The sequence below is a fragment of the Macrobrachium rosenbergii genome, chromosome 8 (assembly GCF_040412425.1).
Source record: "Macrobrachium rosenbergii isolate ZJJX-2024 chromosome 8, ASM4041242v1, whole genome shotgun sequence".
In the NCBI taxonomy this organism is placed as follows: Eukaryota; Metazoa; Arthropoda; class Malacostraca; order Decapoda; family Palaemonidae; genus Macrobrachium; species Macrobrachium rosenbergii.
The window spans coordinates 50,780,361-50,803,764 of record NC_089748.1 but is presented as its reverse complement, the minus strand read 5'-3'; the positions used below and the strand labels follow the sequence as shown (position 1 = coordinate 50,803,764).

The 23,404-nt window shown below is 39.5% G+C and overlaps 1 protein-coding gene across 3 annotated transcripts in view; it reads right to left on the bottom strand.

Annotated features, from left to right (window-relative positions):
- Nucleotides 1–6,420: 6,420 nt before the first annotated feature.
- The window catches only part of LOC136840848 (E3 ubiquitin-protein ligase RNF103-like), a 37,461-nt gene continuing 20,477 nt past the window's right edge, over nucleotides 6,421–23,404 (bottom strand). For all 3 annotated transcript variants that reach the window (XM_067107793.1, XM_067107794.1, XM_067107795.1), the window contains exons 3-8: nucleotides 16,976–17,096; nucleotides 16,494–16,588; nucleotides 11,092–11,255; nucleotides 10,405–10,669; nucleotides 8,435–8,560; nucleotides 6,421–8,280 (exon numbers count right to left, since the gene is read on the bottom strand). In XM_067107793.1, the coding sequence (XP_066963894.1) occupies nucleotides 6,919–8,280; nucleotides 8,435–8,560; nucleotides 10,405–10,669; nucleotides 11,092–11,255; nucleotides 16,494–16,588; nucleotides 16,976–17,096 (2,133 nt within the window). In that variant the 3' untranslated portion in view covers nucleotides 6,421–6,918. The remainder of the gene's footprint in view (nucleotides 8,281–8,434; nucleotides 8,561–10,404; nucleotides 10,670–11,091; nucleotides 11,256–16,493; nucleotides 16,589–16,975; nucleotides 17,097–23,404) is intronic.

The window sequence follows — 23,404 nt, the reverse complement described above, 5'->3', positions numbered from 1 at the left end:
CTACCCTGTCCGATCCCTATCCATAACCCGTCCCCAGTAACCCCATGCCGCTCCCGTTCCAATTCCCCTCTCCCCTCCATTTACTGACTGCTAATTAGCTAAGCATAGAAAATATCTTAGATACGCTGTCTCTTCCAAACACGTGTGTGTTCGTGTGTTCGTCGATCGTCATCATCGAGTCGACAGGACAAAACTGGTGCGTTCGTTTTCTTTCTCTACATAAACGCGATTTCATCCATTACAATATGAAGCAGTCTTTCTCCTACTGCATTGTTGTCTTAAGAATGTACAATCACCACTACTTGCATTGCCATGCAAATTCTAATCATGTATCTTGTTCCAATAATCTTCTGTATCAAACTGTGTGCATGTTTATGTTTAAGAAGACGCCAGTTATCTCTCCATTTCACATTTATTATGCTATAAGCATTGTATCCATTAATCTGTCTTGAATCTCATGCAATTGGCCATATTAGAATTTCTAACCCTTCCACTGATTTTGTTTCATCACCATATGTTAATCATGTCTCTTGATATCGCCATCTGTTTGTTTGCCGACAAACACAGATGTCTGAACCTTTTTGTCCGTTTTACCTGTACAGTGTAGACGCTCATTACCGCTCGCACGCGTCATTAACATCTTCAAGATTCTGTACATTTATCTTTACGGGCTGCATTGAAAAATGGCCCGTATATGGCAAAAGGCCAGCTAAATAGAAAACAACACACAACATTTATCTCAGTAAAACAACCAATAAACCAGTTAGTTCCAGCCAGTATGTCGCTCATTCCCCAGTGCATCTCACTGGTGACCACGGAGTGACTTAGGACCCGGCCGACCCAAGATGACGACCCACGCCTGATAGACTTTTTCGCCGCCTCGCTGTTTCCCGCCGTTCCTGAGTTCTCAGTATTTCCGTCCCTCCGAGATGACCCACTCCACCACCGAGCTGTGGATACCTCCTCCAGGAAACCTGAAGCCGCCCCCGCACTCGTACTGGACGAGCTGACCAACGAAGGACCAGCCACGTCATAATTCAGCCTGAATGCCGCCCTTTCGAGCTGGCTATCCTGGATCAGCCGCCGTCATCCTTCAGCCCTCGAGCCGGCCACCATGGGTCATCCGACGTAAACCCTTCAACCAGCTCCCGAAAATCGAGATATTGCTTGGCCGGTGCCGCCCATCAGCCTCCTACATGCCCTAGCCCAAGCCCTTCAGCCGACAACAATTGTCGCCAAGACAATTTCCGCATCGATATATCGCTTTTAAATGGTGATGTCGCCCCGACGCCGTCTCTTGCAAACAATCAGACGTTACACACGTCTTGGGGAGAGTTTTGCATAGAGACGACGCTGTTTTTCCAAACATTTTTTTATGTATTCGTGTTTTCGTCGATCGTCATCATCTGTAAGTCGACAGGACAAAACAATGAGCGTAATCTTTTCTTTCTCTACAGTGAAACGCGATTTCAACCATACAATATTTCAGTTTTCTCCTAAGCATTTTGTTTACCCTCTGACAATCACCACTTTGTGTTTGCCATGCAAGTTTTCTAATCGGGTTACTCATAATGTTCCACAATCTTCTGTATCAAACTGTGTGTATGTTTCTGCCAGAAGAGGAAAAAATGTCTCTCCATTTCATTTATTATGCTATTGCATTGTATCCATTAATCTGTCTTGAATCTCAGGATTGGTCATATGTAGAATTGGCTGACCCTTCCACTAGTGTATGTTTCATCACCATATGTTAATCATGTTCTTGATATCGTCATTCTGTTTGTCTGCCGACAAACACAGATGGCCTGAATTTATGTCCGTTTTACCTGTCTGTGTGTAGACGCTACATTACCGCTCATCACGCGTCAATAACATCTTCAAGATTCATCATTTATCTTTACGGGCTGCACTAGAATGCAAGAGCCCCGTGCTCCTCCAGAAATTCGGCCAGCTAAATCTAAAACAACAGGAAACATTTATCTCAGTAAGGAACAACCAATGATAGTTAATTGCACCCAGCCAGTATGTCGCTCATTCCCAAGTACACTAAAATGACCCAAAGAGAAAATGTAAAGGACCCGGCCGACCCAAGATGACGACCCACGCCTGATAGACCCTTCGCAGATCGCTGTTTCCCGCCGTTCCTGAGTTCTGTGTAATTAGTCCGACCCTCCGAGATGAACCTCCACCACCAAAATTACCTCCTCCAGGAAAAGGAAAAAGCACTCGTACTGGACGAGCTGACCAACGAAGGACCAGCCACGTCTTTCATTCAGCAATGCTGCTGCCCCTCTCGAGCTGGAAAAAAGGAGGTTTCATTGGTGCCGTCATCCTTCAGCCCTGGAGCATATAACCGATACAGGATATATTCAAACGTCACCCTTCAAAAAGCTCCCATGAAAATCGAGCTCTCTGTTTGGCGGTGCCGCCCTTCAGCCTCCTACCCGAAAATAATGTTATAAACATTGCCGACTCTTTTGTCGCACCTGACAATTTCCGCATCGATGCATGTTGTGGTTGGTTTTGTTATTGAAGCCCGTCGCCCAGGCCAGTCTAGATTTTCAAACAATCAGACGTTGTAAAACGTCTTGAGAATAAGGAAGAGCCGTCGACGCTGTCTCTTCCAAACACGATGGTGTTCAGGAAGTATGGTCGATCGTCATCATGTGAGTCGACAGGACAAAACAGGAGCGTTCTCGTTTTCTTTCTCTACAGGAACGCGATTTCAACCATACAATATTTCAGTCTTTCTAATAAGCATTGTTGTGTTAACGTATGTACAATCACCAACTTGCATTGCCATGCAAGCAAGAGGATGGGTTGTACTCATGAATGTTCCAAAGAAATCTTCTGTATCAAACTGTGTGTATGTTTCTGTTTGTGAAGACGAAAATGAGTCTCTCCATTTCTGGAAGAAATTTATTATGCAATTGCTCATTGTATCCATTAATCTGTTTGAAGGGCCTGAGAAGTCAACTAATACAAGTGTAGAATATCATGACCCTTCCACTGATTTGTTTCATCACCATATTTAATCATGTATCATTGACAAAGACCATCTGTTTGTCTGCCGACAAACACAGATGTTTTACAAACCAGGCTTTATGAAGTTTTACCTGTCTGTGTGTAGACACTAGAAAAACACTCTGAGAAATATACGTCAATAACATCTGGCCAAGATTCTGTACATTTATCTCAGTACAGGAACAACCAATAAACCAGTTAACACCCAGCCTGTATGGTCGCAAATTCCCAGTCCATTCACAGCAAGCTAAGCATGAAAATATCTTAGATACCACGGTTTTTTTCCCATCAAAGAGTCATATCACCCTAATCAAATCAACCAGTAACGATATGACATGAAGCAATTCCTGGTGGGTTATTAATATTATATTAATAAACGACTCATCACTAAAATCCTGGATACCATATGAATCGTGGCGAAAACCAGACTGAATAAGTGACATTAAGAAAAAATGAACGTCACGAAGATTATCGAGGTAATTCTCTTTTATCTTGCTATAATTACTTTTTCCTTGTCAGTCAAGTGCATTATATTAAGAATAGCAGTTATCCCACTGAACTGATATGGCCTTATAAGATAGAATCGTAATATTAATAAAAACAAATCAATATGAACTTTAGCCTACCTTCTAAGTTTTCTTCAGATTTTGTTGCTAAATGAATGATAAATGATAACAACCCTAAATATTTTATGCCTGAAGTCTGAATAATAACTTACTGCTGTCATATCTTTGGCCATATGAATTACAGTGTGCTCTACAGTTTCGCTTTCATTGAATCGTTCATCATTTTGAGTCCAGGATAAACTACCAACTATTAAAAAATGGGCTATATATAGAAAACGGGCTCAAATAAATAGAGAAAACGCACACTAATTTTGTGGTAAACATATGTAATAAGAAAATTAGTTCCGTAGTGGGCAAGTGCAGTCAGTGCATCTCACATGGTGCACTGTTGACATTATTACAATTTTTTGGAGCGTTTGTTTTAGACTTTTATTCAGTCCATTCTGAGAAAAATCCTTTCTTTACCTTTTTTCCAACCATTCCAAGTTTTTACACTGTTAAAAGTAATGAATGGCTGAATCTGAAACTCCAGTTTATCTTTGTACAAATTTCAATGAATCAACAATAAAATCAATAATTATGAATATATATTATTACAATATATATCCTGTAAGTTTGGCAATCTCGTTTACTTTCCAGACTCCTTAAAATATATTGCAGAGTTCTGTGGAGATAACATTTAATTTTATCTCTACGCAGGAAGTCTACTTAAATATTTTGTCATATAGGTGCCCTGAAGCTCCCTTACTTCTTACCACGTTCATTTTCAATTCCTTAAATTTATGTTAACCATTGTTGTTTTAAACTAGACTACAGAGAGAGGGATAGTAAAATTATCCAATCGTCTTAATGAAGTCCGAACAAGCAGTCTGTGGTAATGTTCAAGTTAATCACTTTGCTTTTTTGTCATAAACTCCCTGGTATAAGTCCAGAACGCTCAGGATAGGAATACAGAATTTTTTTTCTCATCAAACTGTTTTAATTTACATATCCCACAAACTTTTGAAAATGCATCTGTCCACATCAAATAAAACAATGCTTTAAGCGACCTTATGCTTTGGCTTCTAATGTGTGTTCATGAGCATACTAAACAGAGAATGAGTTTTATTTTTTTAATCTAGGTTGTGAGAGATTCCTCTCCACCAATGATAAAACTTCTGAATCTTTAACTTAATCTCAGTATGAAATTTTGGCCTCAACTGGTAGACAGAGTGCTCCTGCACCCGTTCTTTTCCCTTATGGTTATTGTATTTTCTTTAACAAGTAGTATTTTTTAAATGTTCCAGTTTTTTCTAATGGCTTCCCTTTACTTTTGCACATCACAGTGTTTAGATAATAATTATCATTGGGTAGTTTAACCAGACTACTGAGCCAGAATACTTGACTTTCATTGGGACTGGGCCACAAGCATTTGTCCTTAATAGTAAAATCTAAATCTTATTTAATTAATCATAGGTCTTTAAAAAGCTGATAATTTAATAAGTTGAAAATAAATATTCGGACAAAATTTCTTTAACTGAGGTATACAGCCCCTTTTAAGGAAGGCCCTCTCTTCACCAACATGATCATCGGTTTTTTGTATTCTTAGAATTTTTATATTTTGAGGACAATAATATTTACAGTGAGCAGGAAATTCAAAAGATTGCTATGTGCAAAAACAGTTTCTATCTCCAGTCCTTTGAAAGTTGCACTGCTACAATCAACATGTTGATGTATTTTATGCAGTAAAATTGTTTAACAAAACCACTAATTTTCTGTGAAGTTTTAGACACTACCTTAGTTCACTTGGGTAGCTGCATACTTTCCCTCTGTGATGAAAACAGCCTTTGTTTAACATCCTTACTACTGTATATATATGAACTGAGCAGATTTCTGCCTTGTAGTGCGTATTACTTACCGTGTACTTCATGTGGACGTAGATGGTACTGAGGTTCTTTGCAGTGTCCCTTTTAGCCCAGCTGCACCGCCTTCTGTCCTCCACCTCTCTGCCTCTTCCAAGTTATTTGTGTCCAACTTCTTTAGCTGCCTTGCTCAAATTATCACATTTTGTTTAATGATGAATTCTTTGGGAGAGCCCTGTGAGAGACTGGAAATGGTGGTCTCATGAAACCAATTACCAATACTATTCGAAACCTGCAGAGGCCAAGTACTTCTGGGAAGTCAGGGCAAACATGCTGAACCATGTTTGTTAAAACAATTTATATCAATAACAACCACATATTTATGGACTTCTTTGGGAAAATGAAATGTAACTTTTAATGAAAAATGGCCATCAACTTAACAGACTTCTGTACTTATCAGCTACATTATTATCAGTATTTTTTGTTTGGCTACCATTCGAGATGTCACATATTTCCAAATAAATCTCTTAAATTGAATGTTAAATATAAAGTACAGGTTAGTTTAGGTTAGGAACTATATGGAATTGCTGTTAGCTGTAAGATATCTAGATAATACTCAATTTCAGTTTTTATTATAAGGTCTTCATTGCTTAACAGAATATGTTACTTATCAGAAACCCAAGGCCCCAAAGCATCTGTTAAGTTGAGGTACTACTTGTGAGTGAAAGAAAATGAGGAAAATACAATGAAAGACAATAACCAGACAAAGAGCTTCTACAAAATGTGTCTGATAAAAACATTTTAGTTTTCAAAAGAAGATATAAAGGTTAACTATACGGAGAAATCACCAGTTGGTTACCTGCTGTTTTACTAATTTCTTCATGCACACTGGTCATGTGCTGAAACATGAGTAAGTTTTCTTTGTTTTGTTTTTTTATGTGAACATTTAGAAATTCCACGTTCATCAAAGGATAAAGATACACATGAACTAATTGCGAATACTTAAGTGTAATGAGTCATCTGAAGTTTCACAAGCACTGAAAAACAACAGGACACATTTATAATGTGTTTCTTGTCTAACAGAAAGGTATTTTTTTCTTTCTTGTGCTAATTCAAACAGGATGTAATATGTTTTTGCTTTCCGTAAGTCAACTTTAAAGAAAAAATGTTTGCCATAATGTGATTAAATTAGAAGACAGACTTAAAATCATGAATGATGAACATTATACAATCATCCGCTTCTCAAAATTTTAATGATAAGTCTTGACAGATTGTTGAGTCTATCCAATATCATATCTACAGAAGATGAACATTACACATCTTTTCATTTAACATGTTACGTTTGCTTGACTAAAGATCCTTCTCTCTTAATATCCAATAAAATCAGAATCCACAAGCAACATATTCGGAAATTTACTTAGAACTAACAAATACAATTATTTAAAATTATTCTATATAAAAATTGCATCATATATCCTAGAGAAATTTTATTCTTCATGATCGTGAGAAAGATTATTTGATGGTTTACTTTTGTAAGAAGGCCACCGACAAGTTGGGCAATGATGATTATCTTTTAACAGCCATTCTGTAATGCAAGAATGATGATAGTGATGTCCACATGGGAGACCACATAATACAGCTGACCACCGATAGCGGCTAAGACAGATTGCACATATACGACTTTCAATCGCATGAGGAGGTGCTGTCCATTTAAGTTCTGTGAGTCGTTGTGGTGACAATAACCACCGTGAATTACTTACACTTTTAGTTAACTGTTTTGAATTTTCATTCATATTTTGCTGCTTCCTAGTTTTAGAACAGCTTTCACAGACTTTCAAAAGTCTTTCATATGTAAGATTTTGATGGATTCTATCATCAATTCTTCTGAACCTTAAATACTGTCTTTCCAGTTTACGCTTTAAAATGGCACATCTATGGCACACATATATTTCCTTGACAGTCGTCCAAAGCTCACATAATCGGCAATTTTCATCCTGACAACATGTATGAGAATCTAACAAAGTATCATTCTCATTTTCACTGACACTGTCCACATCAGTTTCACTTTCAGATTTCAAGTCATCTTCATTTCCCCATCCATCAAATCTCCACATTGGCAAGTGTTTCATATAATCTGTTGGTATCACTGGGTGCAACCACAAGTCTGGTGTTGCTAATCTTTCTATCAGAAGTTCCATTCCTTCCTCTAATCCTAAATCTTGAGATGGTCGTGGGCGTGATAATGATGCCATAGGTCGAAAGAGTACATTAACTAGGTACGAATCCATTGGGAATAAAGCCCACCAGTTAGAATCAACTTCTTCTTGGTCTCCACTCCTTCTAAAGCATACCCTCCATACAATCACCATGATGCCAAATATTTTGGCTGACATCCAAAATATCACTGGATGATTCTCTACCATCAACCAGTGATATCTAAGCTGCCCAAAAAGCCAGGTACTATTGAAAAAACCCATTAACCAAGACCCAGACTGAAGAGCCGTATCAACCAACGAAAACTTGAGTAATGCTGTAACAGCAAGCCACACCAAAAACACAGTAACATTATACACAAGTACTCTTAAAAAGGTACGAACTACATGTTTCCAAGCTCTCAGTCTGTAATCGAAAATATAAAAAAAGTCAGCAACAGCAAACAAGTTGGCCCCTACTAAGGAAATAAGGAAAACATCATTCATACGTGGTTGTAACATACATATATAGGAATCTAGTGCTTGTCTTGTCATGGATTCTCCTTTTTTCCCTCCATAAGATGTAACCCCTTCAGATGTGACAACTGCAACTGTAGGAACTCCACTAAGTCCAGACTTTTTGAGTAGGCGTGAAACCTGAAACAATTCCCATTTTTCAAAATAAAATCATAATGAAGAGATATCGAAATACTATTAACATCAAATAAGCTACTTAACTACTAATGATAAAAATTGAAAATTCTGAAAAATTCATAAGCAAGTCAACTTTTCCTGAGGAGGATAAACTTACCTGCTCCTTCTCCTCTTTCTTAACAGAAAATGCTGCCAACTTAATGCGACTTGACAAGCGCAGCCCAAGAGTTGCAATCAGCAAAGGAGGACTCAGTAGTTCGGAGATATAAACAACATTGGGAATCTGTTAATAAAAAATATTGTTGAAATTCCACTAATTATTATAGCTTCCTAAATAATCACAACATCGATCAATGAGACAAGCAGTAAGCCATATATACAGCATTGTCTATAATAAAAAAAAATTTGTATATCCAAATATATGATATTCTTTATACTCAATTTCACTCATTTGCACCTACTTGTAAATTTAAAAAATTAAAAATTGTGGCTGAAAATTTACAGTGAATATTCATAATACAAAAATGGGTAGCCTGTACCGTCAAGATTTACGCCCGTTGAGTTACTGGTTTGCAGATCTAATGGAAGGCATATTGCTCTAAATTGTTGCTAAGAGGAATTGCAAAGAATCAATTTAACATAAATCAAGGGCCCCAGACAATTAACACCAACACCTAGGAGTCAAATAAAACCTTGGAATCCATTATGACTGATTATTCATCATTACCATTAATAATAAAAAGTCAGCAAACATTCAGGTTCCAACTGGTAATAGGTTTTCTAGAAAAAGACCTATTAGGTAAAACTGGTGCATATATTTTCTTTTTTACCACATAGGAAAAAATAAACATTGAACGGAGAACGGATTACGTTAGCATGGAATAACTAACTCCAAAACAGGTTCCTTTGAGTAGAATGTTGGTATTAGAGAATAAAGCTTTTAAAAGAATAATGAGAGGCAGATGGCAGGATAGAGTTAGAAATTATTCCATACATGAGGTTATGGAAGTTCCTAACAGATGAGATCACGATGAAAGGGAGATGAGGTTGTTTCCTTCGCGGCACAGCCCTGGAGAGCTTTGTATCACTGCTTTTGTATCTCAGTTCAAACTGTGGTTTTTATCCTAACAATGTATGGCTGATACTTCGTTTCTGTATTGAATGCTTATGGCTCTTAGGCGTTGCTTTTTATGGAAATCCAAATTTCGTCATCATGTAAGAGTCACACCCCACACAAGGGCCATTTTCTTTTCTTATTATCTTAGCTTTTGTTACTGCATATTTTGCTCCTAACCGTATTGCTAAAATGAAAGGTGAAACCATATTCTGTCATTTTAAAATTTATTATGTAATGCTTTCTTTCGCTTTTTTGTCATCTGGTAATTCTGTTATAGTTTTAACCTCTTCATTCCATTTCTTTTCTCTCTGCTACCATAAAAAATTCCTCTCACATTCTTAATCCCTCATGTGAACCATTCTGGTTATGCAAGTTTCATAAAATTGTCTTTTACGTGTCTGATTTTTCCTCTAATTATTCTGACCGCATATCCTGAAAGCTCCAAGAAATAACCTACTACAGCATCTTTATTCATGCTTTTGATGTGAAATGAAAATATGACTTGGAAAATGAATAATTTGAAAGATATCTGCATAAAACATACAAAAAAAATTAAAATACAGTAATCCAAAGCTGAAACAAGGATTTGTACAGTGCTGTCACCACTTCTGTATTGGAGTCTCCTACCTAGCAAAGATAAAGAAATGGGGTGAAAAACCTGTAATCTTTTGCATTCCCTTTACAGTGATAAAATTTTACTGAAGTACCTTTATTCCACTTTTCAATGAGTTGCACTCACTTTAACCAGGCACTTCGCCAGTAACCCACAAGAATGGGTTTAATGCTCTAGAAGGCAAGAATGTAAGGGTAAAGACCACTTATCACATCTCTCTCCTCAAGCCACACACCAGCTAGCATACACACTAGGTAACTCATCCTTTTATTAATCTAAATCAGATATCTAGCCAGTTAAGGACGAAACAAAACTACTGCAATACATATTTGTACATACTGTATACATGAACTCCTAAAACTCATATCTGACATTTAAGTGCTAAAGCATTCCTCACCTTTTTCTCAGCTACATATGTCACATTAATCCATGTATCTTCCAGTGCCTTCACATTATCCACCACTTTGACTCGTAACAAAATCTGCTCATAGAGCCATGTCAAAACTGCACTGACAGGCAAATGAACAGCAGATGGCAAAGCAATATTTTTCCTGACAGCTATTCGACCAAGATTTCGTGAACGACTTGATTTCTCATACTGCTCATTTGAAGGCAGAATCAACAGTAACTGAGGGTGACTCCAACCTTGTCTAGCACAAAATCTGAAATTAAAAAGGCAATGTAAGAAAGGGGTTTCTAATTTACAAACTTTAAAATAATTACAGCCTGTTGAATACAAGCAGACCTCTTACTTGTGCAAAGGACACAAATAATGTTTAGGTAAGAAGAGAGTCCCTTACTGATTACATCATAAGTATCATCTGTAACCTCAGCAAACTTCAGCAACACTATTAATCAATTAGACAAAAGGGAGAAGGGTATCTCCAGGAAAATATGAGGTCTGTCTTTACAGGATATAAAATTTTCTCAAATTTCATAAGCAAAGCATAATCTCTTATATTAAGAATACTGAACACCAAGATGGGACAAGCTTATTAAAGGTGTTTATGATGATGGTGGAGATAAAAACAGGCGTATTGCATAAAAATACATTGCTGTATCTCAAGAAAAGAAATAAACTTACCTGCGGTCATACTGACAGCTAACTATGGCACCATTAATTTGAAGGGTTTGCAACTTTGGTGACAGAGAATGCCATGCTCGATCATCAAGTACTCTATGTCCAGCATACTGTCCTTCCCCAGGTATTATTTCAACCAACCAAATTGACTCTTTTTCTTCATAAATCTGCAATACATAAATTCATAAAACAATTAGACAAGAAAAATTTTAAATGTGTTTATAATTTATAAATATTAATCTCTTTTTTATCAACCACTACTGCTTGGAGAGTGTCTCATTATCTGAGTGTCATGTAAAAGAGTTTAACCAATTCTGCCAGTCAATTGTACTTGTCCCTACATCATTACCTATCACTTTTGACCTCACCTGGCTAAAACTACTTGATAAACACCATCGGTGGGACTGAGAGGAGCATAATCCCAAAAAAACAAGATGTTGATAATTATGTAATACAAATATTTTAAATGTTGTGCATGCTTATATAACTGATAATCTTTACTTACACTGTCATTAACTGAAAGAGTGATGTAATGGCTCTCCAGCATTCACCCAATTTCACTCACAACTTCAATACCAAGTTAAGTTTTTGGACACTTTTTGAATTAATTTGATACAGAAACTTCATCATGGATTAACTTGTGGTATCACCTTCTTAAAGCAATACATACAAGTGTCCTAGCCTAGATACCACAGCTTGCTAAGTGACTTGGCTGACACTGGTCCTCCTGGACCACATAAACAATTCTCAAGATCCTGACTACTGAATGACCAACAATTGCAATGGAAAGCCTATCTCCACTCCAAATTAGTTGCCTTTCCAGATAGAATCAAGTCTGATTTCCTGCAAGTGATTTGCAGGCCCAGTTATTAGCAAAGTAATGCTGCAATTTCCTCTAAAACCAACCAGTCATCCAGTATCTCTACAGCCTTAAGCAGGCCCAGGGCATCCCTTAATCACTAAATGAAAAGTCCAGTGGAACAGTTGTCAGGCTGATGGCATGGAACTGAAATACATTCCTTCTTAGATTAAAGATCTCCGGCTGTCAAACAGAAGCCATCCATGCTGTTGTGAAGGGAACCCAAAAGTCCTGCTCCTGGTGTCAGAAGATAAATCTTTTGGTCTCAACTCTGTGGCAAATGCTACTCATTTTCAATGAAAGTTGTAGGGTCTCATGTGGACACAGACACACACAAATAAGTTCATCTAACCTGGCCCACTAATTTCCTCACAAAGAGATCTAAGTGCGCCCAGCACACAAGTACAAGAAACACAGCAGATGTCACGCAACCTTTGTACATATATTCGTGTTCATATTATTGTTTTGTTAAATGTATCATTCTTAGCATTAGGAATTACATTGTCAACATTCCAGCTATGTGCGTCATATCTTCAGTCATGTATTGTATACCAAATTATGTATGTTTTTCCATCCTCCAACAAACACAGTTGATTGTATCCTGACCTCTGTTTTATCCACCTTGTTTCAGGCACTACATTTCCACTCACAAGAGCTATTGACCTGTCTGTCTGTTGTTTGAATAAATTAGTAAATTTGTAGACTAAGCTTTTACTTCAGAAAAAGAAAACCTCTTCTTGCATTCTCCAGTTTCTGTCTTCTCAATTTCAATGGAAAACATCATCTAGCAAACAAAGTTGTGGAATGAAATAGAACACAGAATTTAGGCCAAAAGCCAAGTGCTGGGACCTATGAGGAAATTGGGATTAGAAAGGTTGAAAGGTGTAACATGAGGAAAAACTTGCAGTTGCACATTGAAACAATTGTTAGGAGAGGGTGATAGCAAGATGGAAGAGGAGAATATAAATGGAGGTAGAGTAATACGAATAAAAAGGGTTGCAGCTAGGGGCCAAAGGAACTCAGCAAAGAACCTCAAGTAATGCTTATTGTACACCACGTTAGGTGCACTAACAGCACTAGCCCCCTACAGGGATGGGATGACATAAAATAAGCCTTTCCAGAATGACCGAGAGGACAGGAGCATAAATAAGGCAAAAAGATAAATACTTCCTGATTGGGAACACCGGTATAAAGAGCTCCCAGGTTTGGCAAAATTTAAAGTTTAAGATGGATGGGGGTGGTTGCCCTGGAATAAGAAATAATATTCATAAGAATTAGAGAAGCTGGGGATCAGCGACAAGTCTCCACAATGGTTACAACCCTGGGAGGACTCTGGGAACAACTTGGCCTTGGCAAAGCCTTTACCTATGCCAGGCACTACCACAACAGAAGGGAATCAGAAAAGACTGGCTAGAATAACCATAGTCAAAGAGAGGGATGTGTTTCACCCTAAGAAGATGCAGCAGCAAAGCTTTGGAGCAGCAACTGTACAAGCTGATACAGAAAAAAGCTGAATCACAATAAGAGGAGCAGCGACCTCAACCAATGTAGTAGCAAAGAAAAAACAAAAGTCCTTGAAAGAGCTGTCCTTGCTACAGTAACATGCATCAGAGAAGGTGAAAATATCAGGCTGACCAAAACAGAAGTACAAATACCTAGACCAGCATGAATAATATCAGTAACATAAGTAACAATCCATGGTTCCATGGACATCAGAGTCACTGTAACCACCACAGGCACACCACTGCTGGAATAGTCTAAGCAGTTGCAAATGAGACAATGGCTCAGCAGACAGCACAAAAACTGCATACACAGGAATAATCAGACAAAAGCAGCAAGCAAAGGGGAGGCACTGCAGGCAGAACAGGAGCTCTATGCGCCAGAAACTTTCAGAACAGCAGGCAATTCATTAACTGTGTATGCAGAAAAAACATATGCTGGAAGCTTGGCAAAGCAGCAAGACTGGTCAATGGTACAGCAGCAACAGAAAGTGCAGAGATAGTTGCTAGAATAACAAGGCCAGTCATCAGTGCAGCCAAAACTGCAAAAGGCAGGATCAGTCATTAGCACAGCAGTACAAACACTATGAGCAACAAGACCAACCCTCTGTGCAGCAGGAACATCCAAGCAACAGTAGGAACAATAGCACTGGTCACTAGAAATGCAGGATTTGTAATGAGAGCAGCAGCAACAGTAAGAGCAGGAACATCAACAGTAGCAACAGTGGTTACATATCAATCACTGGAACCATATGAGGAATAACAATACTAACTGAAAAGCAGCAACAAAAGCAAAGACAGGAGCAGTCATTGGTGTAAAAATATGCATGACAAGGGAAACCATGAACAGCAAACACAGACTGGTCCAACAGCAGAAGTGGCAATACAGCTAATGGTTAGAAATACACATGGAAGATTCAAATCAACACCAGACACTGAAACAAAGATACTTCCTGAAATGAAGCAAAACCTGGAAATGATGGCAAACAGCTTGGAAAAGCAGTAGCACAACTGAAGAACCAGGAGCAGAAGCAGCAAGCACAGTCGATGCAACAGGCTGATCCTATGACAGCAAGAATTACAAAACCAGGAGCGTAGGCAAGGCAGCGGGCTGAAAAGGGAGTGAGTTCAGACAAGGAGGGGCTCCCGGCAGCAGGAATGACAGTTCAGGTGAGCAGGTAGCAAGAGTATGCTGCAAGTGGGCAGGTAAAGGAGCAGCCATGTCAAGGGAAATGGTTAAGGTTTCTCAAAAAGTTGGTGTCTTGTGGAAATTTTTTTGAGTGTTTCAGGATGAAGCTATTATATCTAATTGCTTTGACTCTTTTCTTCTTCCTTGTATGGAGTGCTGTTCTCCAGTGTGATCTTCAAGTGCTGACTCAGTATTCATGGATAGAGTTATGCCATCAGCCAAGTTTATTTTGCCAGCTCTTAATGTTGACTTGTGGCATAAAATGAGTTCATTATGTTGTTGCATTAAATGTACAACAACAACCATCATCTGCACTCTTCTTTACCTGACCTAGCTGTTTTTGTTTGCAACACTAGGCAGGATGCTGCTGCAATGTCATTTTCTAGCATCAGGTTTAATACTATGTACTCGGTTTGCTAGGAGTTTTATCTTGGCTACAACTAAAATGTAGAATAGTTAGCCTAGTACATTGTGGAATCTTCTTATCTCCAAATATTTAAGCAAGAACCACAATCATTCCTACTCTCTGCTGATGTCTCCTGAGTTTTAGGTGTATGGGTTTTATTTTTTATTCTCCCATATTTATTTATTTATCACCTTTTCCCTCTTGGGTTTATAGTCTACTGAATCTGTCCACAAGGGTTTTCAGCTGAAGATTTAAAGAGAAAGAAAGAAAGCAGCAAGAGCACACTGCTGGCAGCAAGCATCTCTGGCCTTTATGACAGACAGGGTCAGTCTCAGAAGGCATTTGCAGGTTAAGACTGTGAGAACAGTGCCAACCACAGCACAGACAAGCCTAGCTGATGAGGGTCCATCTCCAAAGACACAGTAAACAACAACCCAACATGACACATGCTTAACACAATCTAAAAGGTGGAATTGCAACATAGTACTTATCAATATGATGGAATAATTTGAGTACCAAGCAGTCTGGAAAAAACTGCTAATTATTAATTCTATCATTCACGAGTGAGCAAAACAGGTCCTAATATATCAATTTTTATATGATAATAGCACCAACATAAACAAATCTCTGAAATATGTTCGTAATACCAGAAACTATGGAAAATTCATGAAGATGGAACACACCTTGTGCATTTACAAGAAGATGAGAATAAGAAATTTATAACTACCTAATATTCAATTTTGAAAAGTAAGAAAAGAAGATTTGATTAGACAATGATAACAGTTAATTAAAGAAAATGAATGAAAAGAATGAAATTGAGTTTGACTGTTCAAACTACTGAGGCAAACTGGGACGAACTCTGACATTGTGTTAACACAACTCAGACACAGAAGAATGAGGAAGGCAGTTCCTACCTAACAATGGACAGGAGGAGTGCATTGGTGAATCGTTATTTCCAGCTATTCTGCTTCTTTAGTTTTCCAGACATCAGAAGATACATGTCAGAGGAATCTGACATGGCAGATTTAGGCTAATTAAGATTTGATGGGTTTGACATGAAACAACAAACAATCTTAGTAAGGGAGGGTTAACAATATTGGAAAAATTATCCAATAGCTGTTTCTGATCAAACTTTTGATGTATAAATGGCTGGTAGAATGTCAAGAAGAATGCAACCTAACATTTGCTACTCGCGTAAGAGACACCTGGTATAATTACATATCAAATCTTTTTTTTCTTTTTTAAGTATAATCTCTGAAGGAGAAACAGGTGAGACTACATATGGCCCTGAAGGATACATCACCTCAGGAGAAAAGTTTACTGACACCATTTTTTGTTCATTAATTGTCTCTTCAGCATGAAAGAGCTCATGTATCTGGTTACAAATCCTTGTTAACTGTTTTCTAAATTACAATTAGCTTAAAAAACACTTTATGCCACTTTTTCGGGTACCTGCTCATTAAAATCTTCTTTCCCTGATATTTCAAGAGGACCATGTGATTCGGCAGTGTGCATTCTCCCTAATAATTCTCCATACTGAACTGGGCCTGTAAGCAAAATACAGTAATGTAAGGACATGAAAATATTTAACATCTTGCATACTTGAATGACCAAGTATTTTCTCTAACAAATTATGAAAAAACACTAATCTGTTCAAACAAGAGCCAGAAGATACATAGAAGCTAATAACATATTAGAATACTGTTTTAAATGATAAACAATAATACAAGTATACTACTGATTTTCAGGTTATCACCTCAGACTCAAGAATTGTGCAGTTCCTGTGTCTCTAAAGCAAAAAGTGGTGTTAGACACTTTAACAAAATAAATAATAACTGTAAATTAAATATAATTAAAAGAAATACATGTGTTCACATTAAGACAATGTGGGTTATTTCCAAGCCTTAGGATACATTATCAACCAAGGTGCTTACCTGACTTTTGAAGTAGCTCAATTATTTCAGATTTCTCAAGTAAGGCGGCATACTGAATGCCTCTCATTTCAAGTAAAGTTCTTATTTGTGTTACAGTGAGGTTTCGAAGAGGATTTACAATCTGTAATAAAATTAGGAGGACTGTATTACAAGTATCAAAGTATATAATGCATAATGGAAACAATGTCATGAATCATAATTGTATGCTTAATACACACTTATGACTCTTATCAAAACTGAATTTTGGACAGATTTCTGCGGTATCTATCTACAATATGTTTATCATCGTTTATCTCAAAGTGAAGTTATCAATGATGTTAAATACAAAAATAATACTGTTGTAAGCATTTTCTTAAAAAGTAATTACAAAAAATTAGTCTTTACAGTTTCCAGAGAGAGAGAGAGAGAGAGAGCAGTCAGAGTTCAGAGAGAGAGAGGAGAGAGAGAGAGAGAGAGAGAGAGAGAGAGAGAGGTCGATGATATTATGCTTATTCTCTTGCATTTTCTTTAAACAAACACAATAATTTTAAACTAAAAACCTTAGTTGTTTATTAGCCAACTAAGAGAGAGAGAGGATGAGAGTCATCCTCCCCCCTTGTGAGAGAGAGAGAGAGAGAGAGAGAGGTCTGGGAATTTAGAGGGGAGGATCACTGTTGCTATCTGCTGGTCAATCATTTACAAAGAGCATTTGTGGATATGAAAATGCACTAACGAAAAAATGATATTTTAATGATAAAATAAGGTTTGTTCTTACTTACCTGGCAGATATATCCATATAGCTGTATTTCTCGAAAATCCGAAAATTTCAAAAATCTTGGCAAACCTCAGTGATGAAGGGTCTCATTCCTTGGCTGGGAGTTGCGGGAATCAACAGAACCATTCCCATTTTCTATTCAAAACTTGTGCCACTGTCTCAAGAGGGGAGGCGGGAGGGCTAAAAGAATAATATCTGCCAGGTAAGGTATGAACAAACCTTATTTTATCATTAAAATATCATTTTGTTCATGACACTTACCTGCCAAACTTGGAGCTGAATCCACCGTAGGAGGTGGGAAGAGACAGAATAGGATTTTTGAAACAAATAAATGTAGGCCAGGACACCTTGTTCCTCTACCTGTTAGCATAGCTGACTTCGAGGTTTATCTGTCACCCAAACCTGCTGCTGCTAATCCAGAGTCTCCAGCAAGGTAGGGACCTATAAAGCTGGAGAGATCCAGATGACCTGTCGTTGGGCGTGACCACAATACAGATAGATCATGTTATACAGAGAGGGAGAATTTCAATTCCTCGACCAAGTCCACCTTGACCGCCAGTTCTATCAGTAAAAGAACTGAAGCATAGGCTAAAAAATTGGGATGTCCAGAAAATGGCCACCCAACAACCAGAAATGGACAACAACAAGATTAAAAATTCCTAACCCCTCAGGATAGGATGTTTCCTTTTCTCAAAACATAGTGTTTGCATAGAAAGTTGCCGGTCCAGCGAAGAGGAGTCTTCAAATGTCGTCTTACATCTCCCAAACACAATGGACAGTGAGGGGAACACTGAATTACTTCTCAGAAGGTAGGCCAGAATATCCCAGGGACATATTCTTTGCAGAGTCCATGAAGGTCCTCCAGATACCTCTAACCATGAGCTTTTACTTTCGAATCTCATGTCACCTTCTAAGCAGGAGGAATGAGCCTCCTGAATAACGACAGGTGCAAAAGAATGCTAAGGCATTTTTGGACATGGGAAGATCAGGTCTCTTCACCCTCGAACACCACAGATTGTCCGATGAGCCTCTAGTATTCTTGGTCTTGGCTAAGTAGAACTTAAGAGCCCTGACAGGACACAAGACTCTTTCTGACTCTTGCCCTGATCGTCAAACCTTTGATTTCAAAAAGATTTGGGCCAAGGGTTTGCAGAGTCGTTCAAAGCTAAGAACAAAGGATTTAGGAGCATACAGCATTAGGACCCCTAAAGCCACCTATGTTTGCTAATAGCCTGCACTTCATTGATCCTCTTGGCTGTGAAGAGTATCTTGGAAGACAGCTTTCCTCATCACGTTTTTGGGGAAGCTCCAAGACAGAGGTTCAAAATCACTGACATAAGAAACTTCAGGACAACATCCAGATTCCAAGAAGGTGTCCTGAGTTCCAATTTTGAAAGTCTTGGGATCTTAAAAGATCGTGTAGTAAGATCCTTGGGAACACCGAGTTCAGGCCTCTGTGTCTAAAAACTGCCGATAACATCTGTTATAGCAGGTCCCTTAATTTTCTGTTTGACTGCCAGTTTATTCTTACAAAAGACAAAAAAGGAGGAGAAGGAAGGGCTATTTCTCTCTAACAGAGGAGGGACGAGGACGTCTCCCTCACTCTTTCCAGGCTTCTTGCAAAACAGACCACTTGTACTGGTAGTCTGGAGATGAAAGGAGAAGGTCTCCTGGCTTGAAGTGACATTGCCCAGATCTCGGAAAAAAAAAAAGCCTCTTGCTCTGGCGGGTCTTGAGATAGTCTGAAACCCTTTGTCAGACTCAGGCGGATATTTAGGTTTCGTGGAACCTGTATCATTGAAATCGGCTGTTATGGAGAAGATCCAGTTTCAATGTCGATAACTTTTTTTGGAAAACCATAGGAAGGACAGGGTCTCTGGAAACCAATCCGCTGCTGGCTGTTACACAGTTTGATGTTTTATCCTTGAAAAGCCTTCTGACCTGCAAAGTAATATCACTTCTCCCAGGATCTTGAAGGGAGGGAAGTGTCAAAACAGACTCAGGTTGGGAGTCCTTTCCAGTCCCAGACTTAGTCAAGCTCTGAGCTGCGCTGACTGACTCCAGGCCCAGGAGAGCATTAAAGGGGAAGTCTTGCCGTCCGTACGTGGCAAAGAGGTCCACTAGATCGCGTTAGAAATTCTCACAACTCTAAACATACCTCCGATATTGTGAAGAGTCCATTACATTATACGAAAAATGATTTTTACTATGAGAAGGTTCTGTTTTATATTCTAACTCCTAACTGCAATGAACTTTGAGAATAAAACTCTGAGAAGATGAGTCCAGAGCAGGATGATCCATATATAAAAACAGAAAATTTGATTTCCTGATTTTTTTGTCAAACGCTCCACGCTAGAGACTGTGGTATTGTCCGAAGGTGGACAATTCTGCCTGCCACTTGGGTTGAAAAGTTGAAAAGAGCCAGAAAAAAGCCAATTCCTTGATTTCAGAGGAAGAAGGACACCTGTTTCTCTTCTCCAGGTGCCTGACGAAACTTCCTCCCTCCAGTGTTGCTCCCCCATCCGGGTCTTGGAGTGAGTGGTGAAAGTAACAACACTAGGTGGGGAACTCTGCGAACGAAAAAACCCTTCTGCAAGCTTCAGGGGTAACCACCACTTCAGATGATCCTTGACAGAAGGAGATATCGTCAAAAATCTCTTCCAGATTCTCTTGTCCCTCCAGTTCTCCGCCAATAAAAACTGGAGAGGTCTGAGATGGAGACCAGATGTTCCCAGGAAACAAACTTCTCCAGCGATGGAAATGGAGCAGCGTCAACATCCATTCCTTCACCGAGCATGTTTCTTCCCTAGAAAGGACAGAAACTTTTGCGTTAAGCAAAGCTCCGTTGCCGTTCTAGGGATGGAAAAGCGCGCGCCACTGAATCCATCTGAATCCCCAGATAGACGTGGAAGCGTCACGATCAGATGGGACTTTTCTCTGGCGAGACAAAGAAGTCCCAAGGACCTCAAATCAAAAGTGTGAAAGTCAAGCCCTAAACACTTCTCTAGACGAGAAGAGGCCCAAAACAGTCGTAGCAGGTAGAATGACACTCGAACACCCGCCAGGTGAAGCCACCTCTTAACGTTTTTCATGATCTTGTGAAGATCATGGGAGCATGCACAGCTGTTGTTGCAGAGAGCTCTGAACTGGAAGACTCGTCCCCAGCACAAATCTCAGGTAAGGGCTGATTGAGGATGAATGGGAACATGGAGAGACGTATCTTGTAAGTCCAGAGGGACCATCCAGTCCCCTGGTCTTAAGGCCTTAGAACCGACTGGGGGTTTCCATCTTGAATCATCATTTGAAAAAAACGATTCAAGACTCTTCATCTAGGAGGTCTCCAATCTCCCGACTGTTTCTGGGGAAAGAAAAGCCTGTTGTAGAAAGAGGAGAATCCAACTTCAGAACTTGTTCCTCGGCTCTTTTTCCAACAACTGCTCCAGGAGGTCCAAAAGAATCTGTTGCTTCTCTCGTGTGGTAAGGGCGACAGATCCTTCAGGACGTGCCTGGGGGGAAACATGAGAAAGGGATCTTGTAACCTTCTCTAAGACAGTTAGAGACCATGGGAAGCCCCTCGTGTTCTCCAGGCTTCCGCAAAATAAAAAAAGCCTGGCTCCTGGGTGTCTGGAGGTGAAAGAAGTCACTTTTTCCCCTAGGTTTAGAGGGGCCGCTCCTCTGGTAAAACCCTTCCCATGGAACATCTAGAGGAAGAAGCACTAACACTAAAGGGCTTCTTCTTCCTGGATGACAACACTGAAGCAGGCAGAGAGAAGAAGGAGCTGGAGGACAGCAACAAGAAGAATGAGCCAACAGGTCTTACGTGGGTTCTCCTTAAGACTAGCTGAAATGTCCATCTAAGGAATCAGGACTGGGGAAACAGATGGTTGGACAAGGGAGCAGCCTATCACGCTCCAATTTTTGCATAAGGAGACAGACTTAGCAGTGAAGTCACAAAACAAGGCCCACATTCATTAGAGGATTATCAAAGTGAGACGCCAGCTCTTGATCCATCCCTAACTGCCTTGTCCATACAGTTGAGGACACTATCAAAGCTCCCCAAAGTAATAGAGTCCAAGCTTACAGACTTAAGATCCAAGGTAAGACATCCAGTCCAAGAAATTAAACAAATCAAAAAGCGGAAGAGACCTTTGAGATGGTGGCCAAGTCTCTGACAAGGTCCAAGAAAACCTTAAGAGGCAGACCAGACCTACGGGAGGCGACAACAAGACTGGTAAAATCCTTGAGAAGAGGAAGGAACTCAGGTGCTGAGAGTCTTCTCCGAGAAAATCTCATAGAACATACCAGCCTTGCCTGAAAGCCCGACGGAGGCACAGCTAAAGAGGTCTTGCCATGGGACTTCCGTTCCTCCATCCACATGTTGACTTTCTTGAAAGCCCTCTTGGTCGCCAAAGAAGAAGTCATCTTCAAAAACCAGGAGCTCTCCTGAGCTTTGGAGGAAAGCTAAGCTGAGAAGGAGGAGAAAGAGGAGTAAGAAGGATTTGATTGACAAGAACAAGTTAATTAAAGAAAAGCTGGTCAAAACTTGGTAGTGACTGTTAAAAGTTGAAGCAAACTGGGAGCTCGACTCTCAGCAGGATGTGACCGGCAGAAACCTCAGCCACAGCCGAAGAAGGAAGGCGAGTCACCCAACACTTTGGGGGAACAGGGCCTTGAGGTCCAATGGTGAATGGTCCTTTTCTCAGAAGAAACAGAATGCTTCTTTAGTTTTCCTGAAGACAACAGAAGAGCGTCCAGCGGAGAAGCGCCTTGGAGAGCGCCCTGAATTAAGGCTCATCACAGGTTTGACGCCCAAAAACCGGAAGCAACAAACAATCTTAGTAAGGAGGGTTAACAAAAGCGCCCTGAAGAAAAATTATCCAATAGCTATTTCTGATCGCCCTGTTGATGCGCCACGGCGAGGAGCAAGAGAGCTAACAGGACGACAAGGCTACGAAACAGGAGAAGGAGACACCTAACGAGGAGCAGGAGAAGGAGACTTTTTTCTCTTGACAGGCAAAGTAAGTCTCTTGAAGGAGAAACAGGTAAGTCTTTGGCCCTGAAGGATAAGAGAAGACAACTTCGCTGCATCTCCAACAAAATTTTTGTTAGCATTAAAGAATCCTGTCTGGGAGGAGAGACAATCCTATGGGAAGTTAATTGATGGGCTAAATCACAATTCTTCTTAAAAACAGGAGCAAGAAAGGTTTTCTCCATAGAGCCTGCTCATTAAACATCCTCATCAGACCCTAGATCTTCTGCGGAGGAAAGGCATCAAAATAGATTCGACGAAGAAGACTGTGCATTCTCCTAATGAACACGACTCCTCTTGAGAGGGCCTGAAAGCGCCACGAGAATTCCAGTAATGCGGGAGGACGCATGAAAATATTTAAGCAGTCTTGAGAATGAATGACCTAACGATCTCTAATAAAGCCTGGGAAGCGACAACAGGAACTGTTCAAACAAGGGACGCAAGAAGATGGGAAGCCTAATAACCTTATATACTAGACATGCCTTCTCCCTGAGTCCTGATAGTCTGACAGCGGTCCAGGCCTACAGAAGCATTATGGGGCCGATCTGACTCACTAATCTCCACAACACTGGGTCTCAAAGCAAAAAGTGGTCACAGCACTTTAACAGAAACAACTTTGTTCTGTAAATTACGGATAGAATTAAAT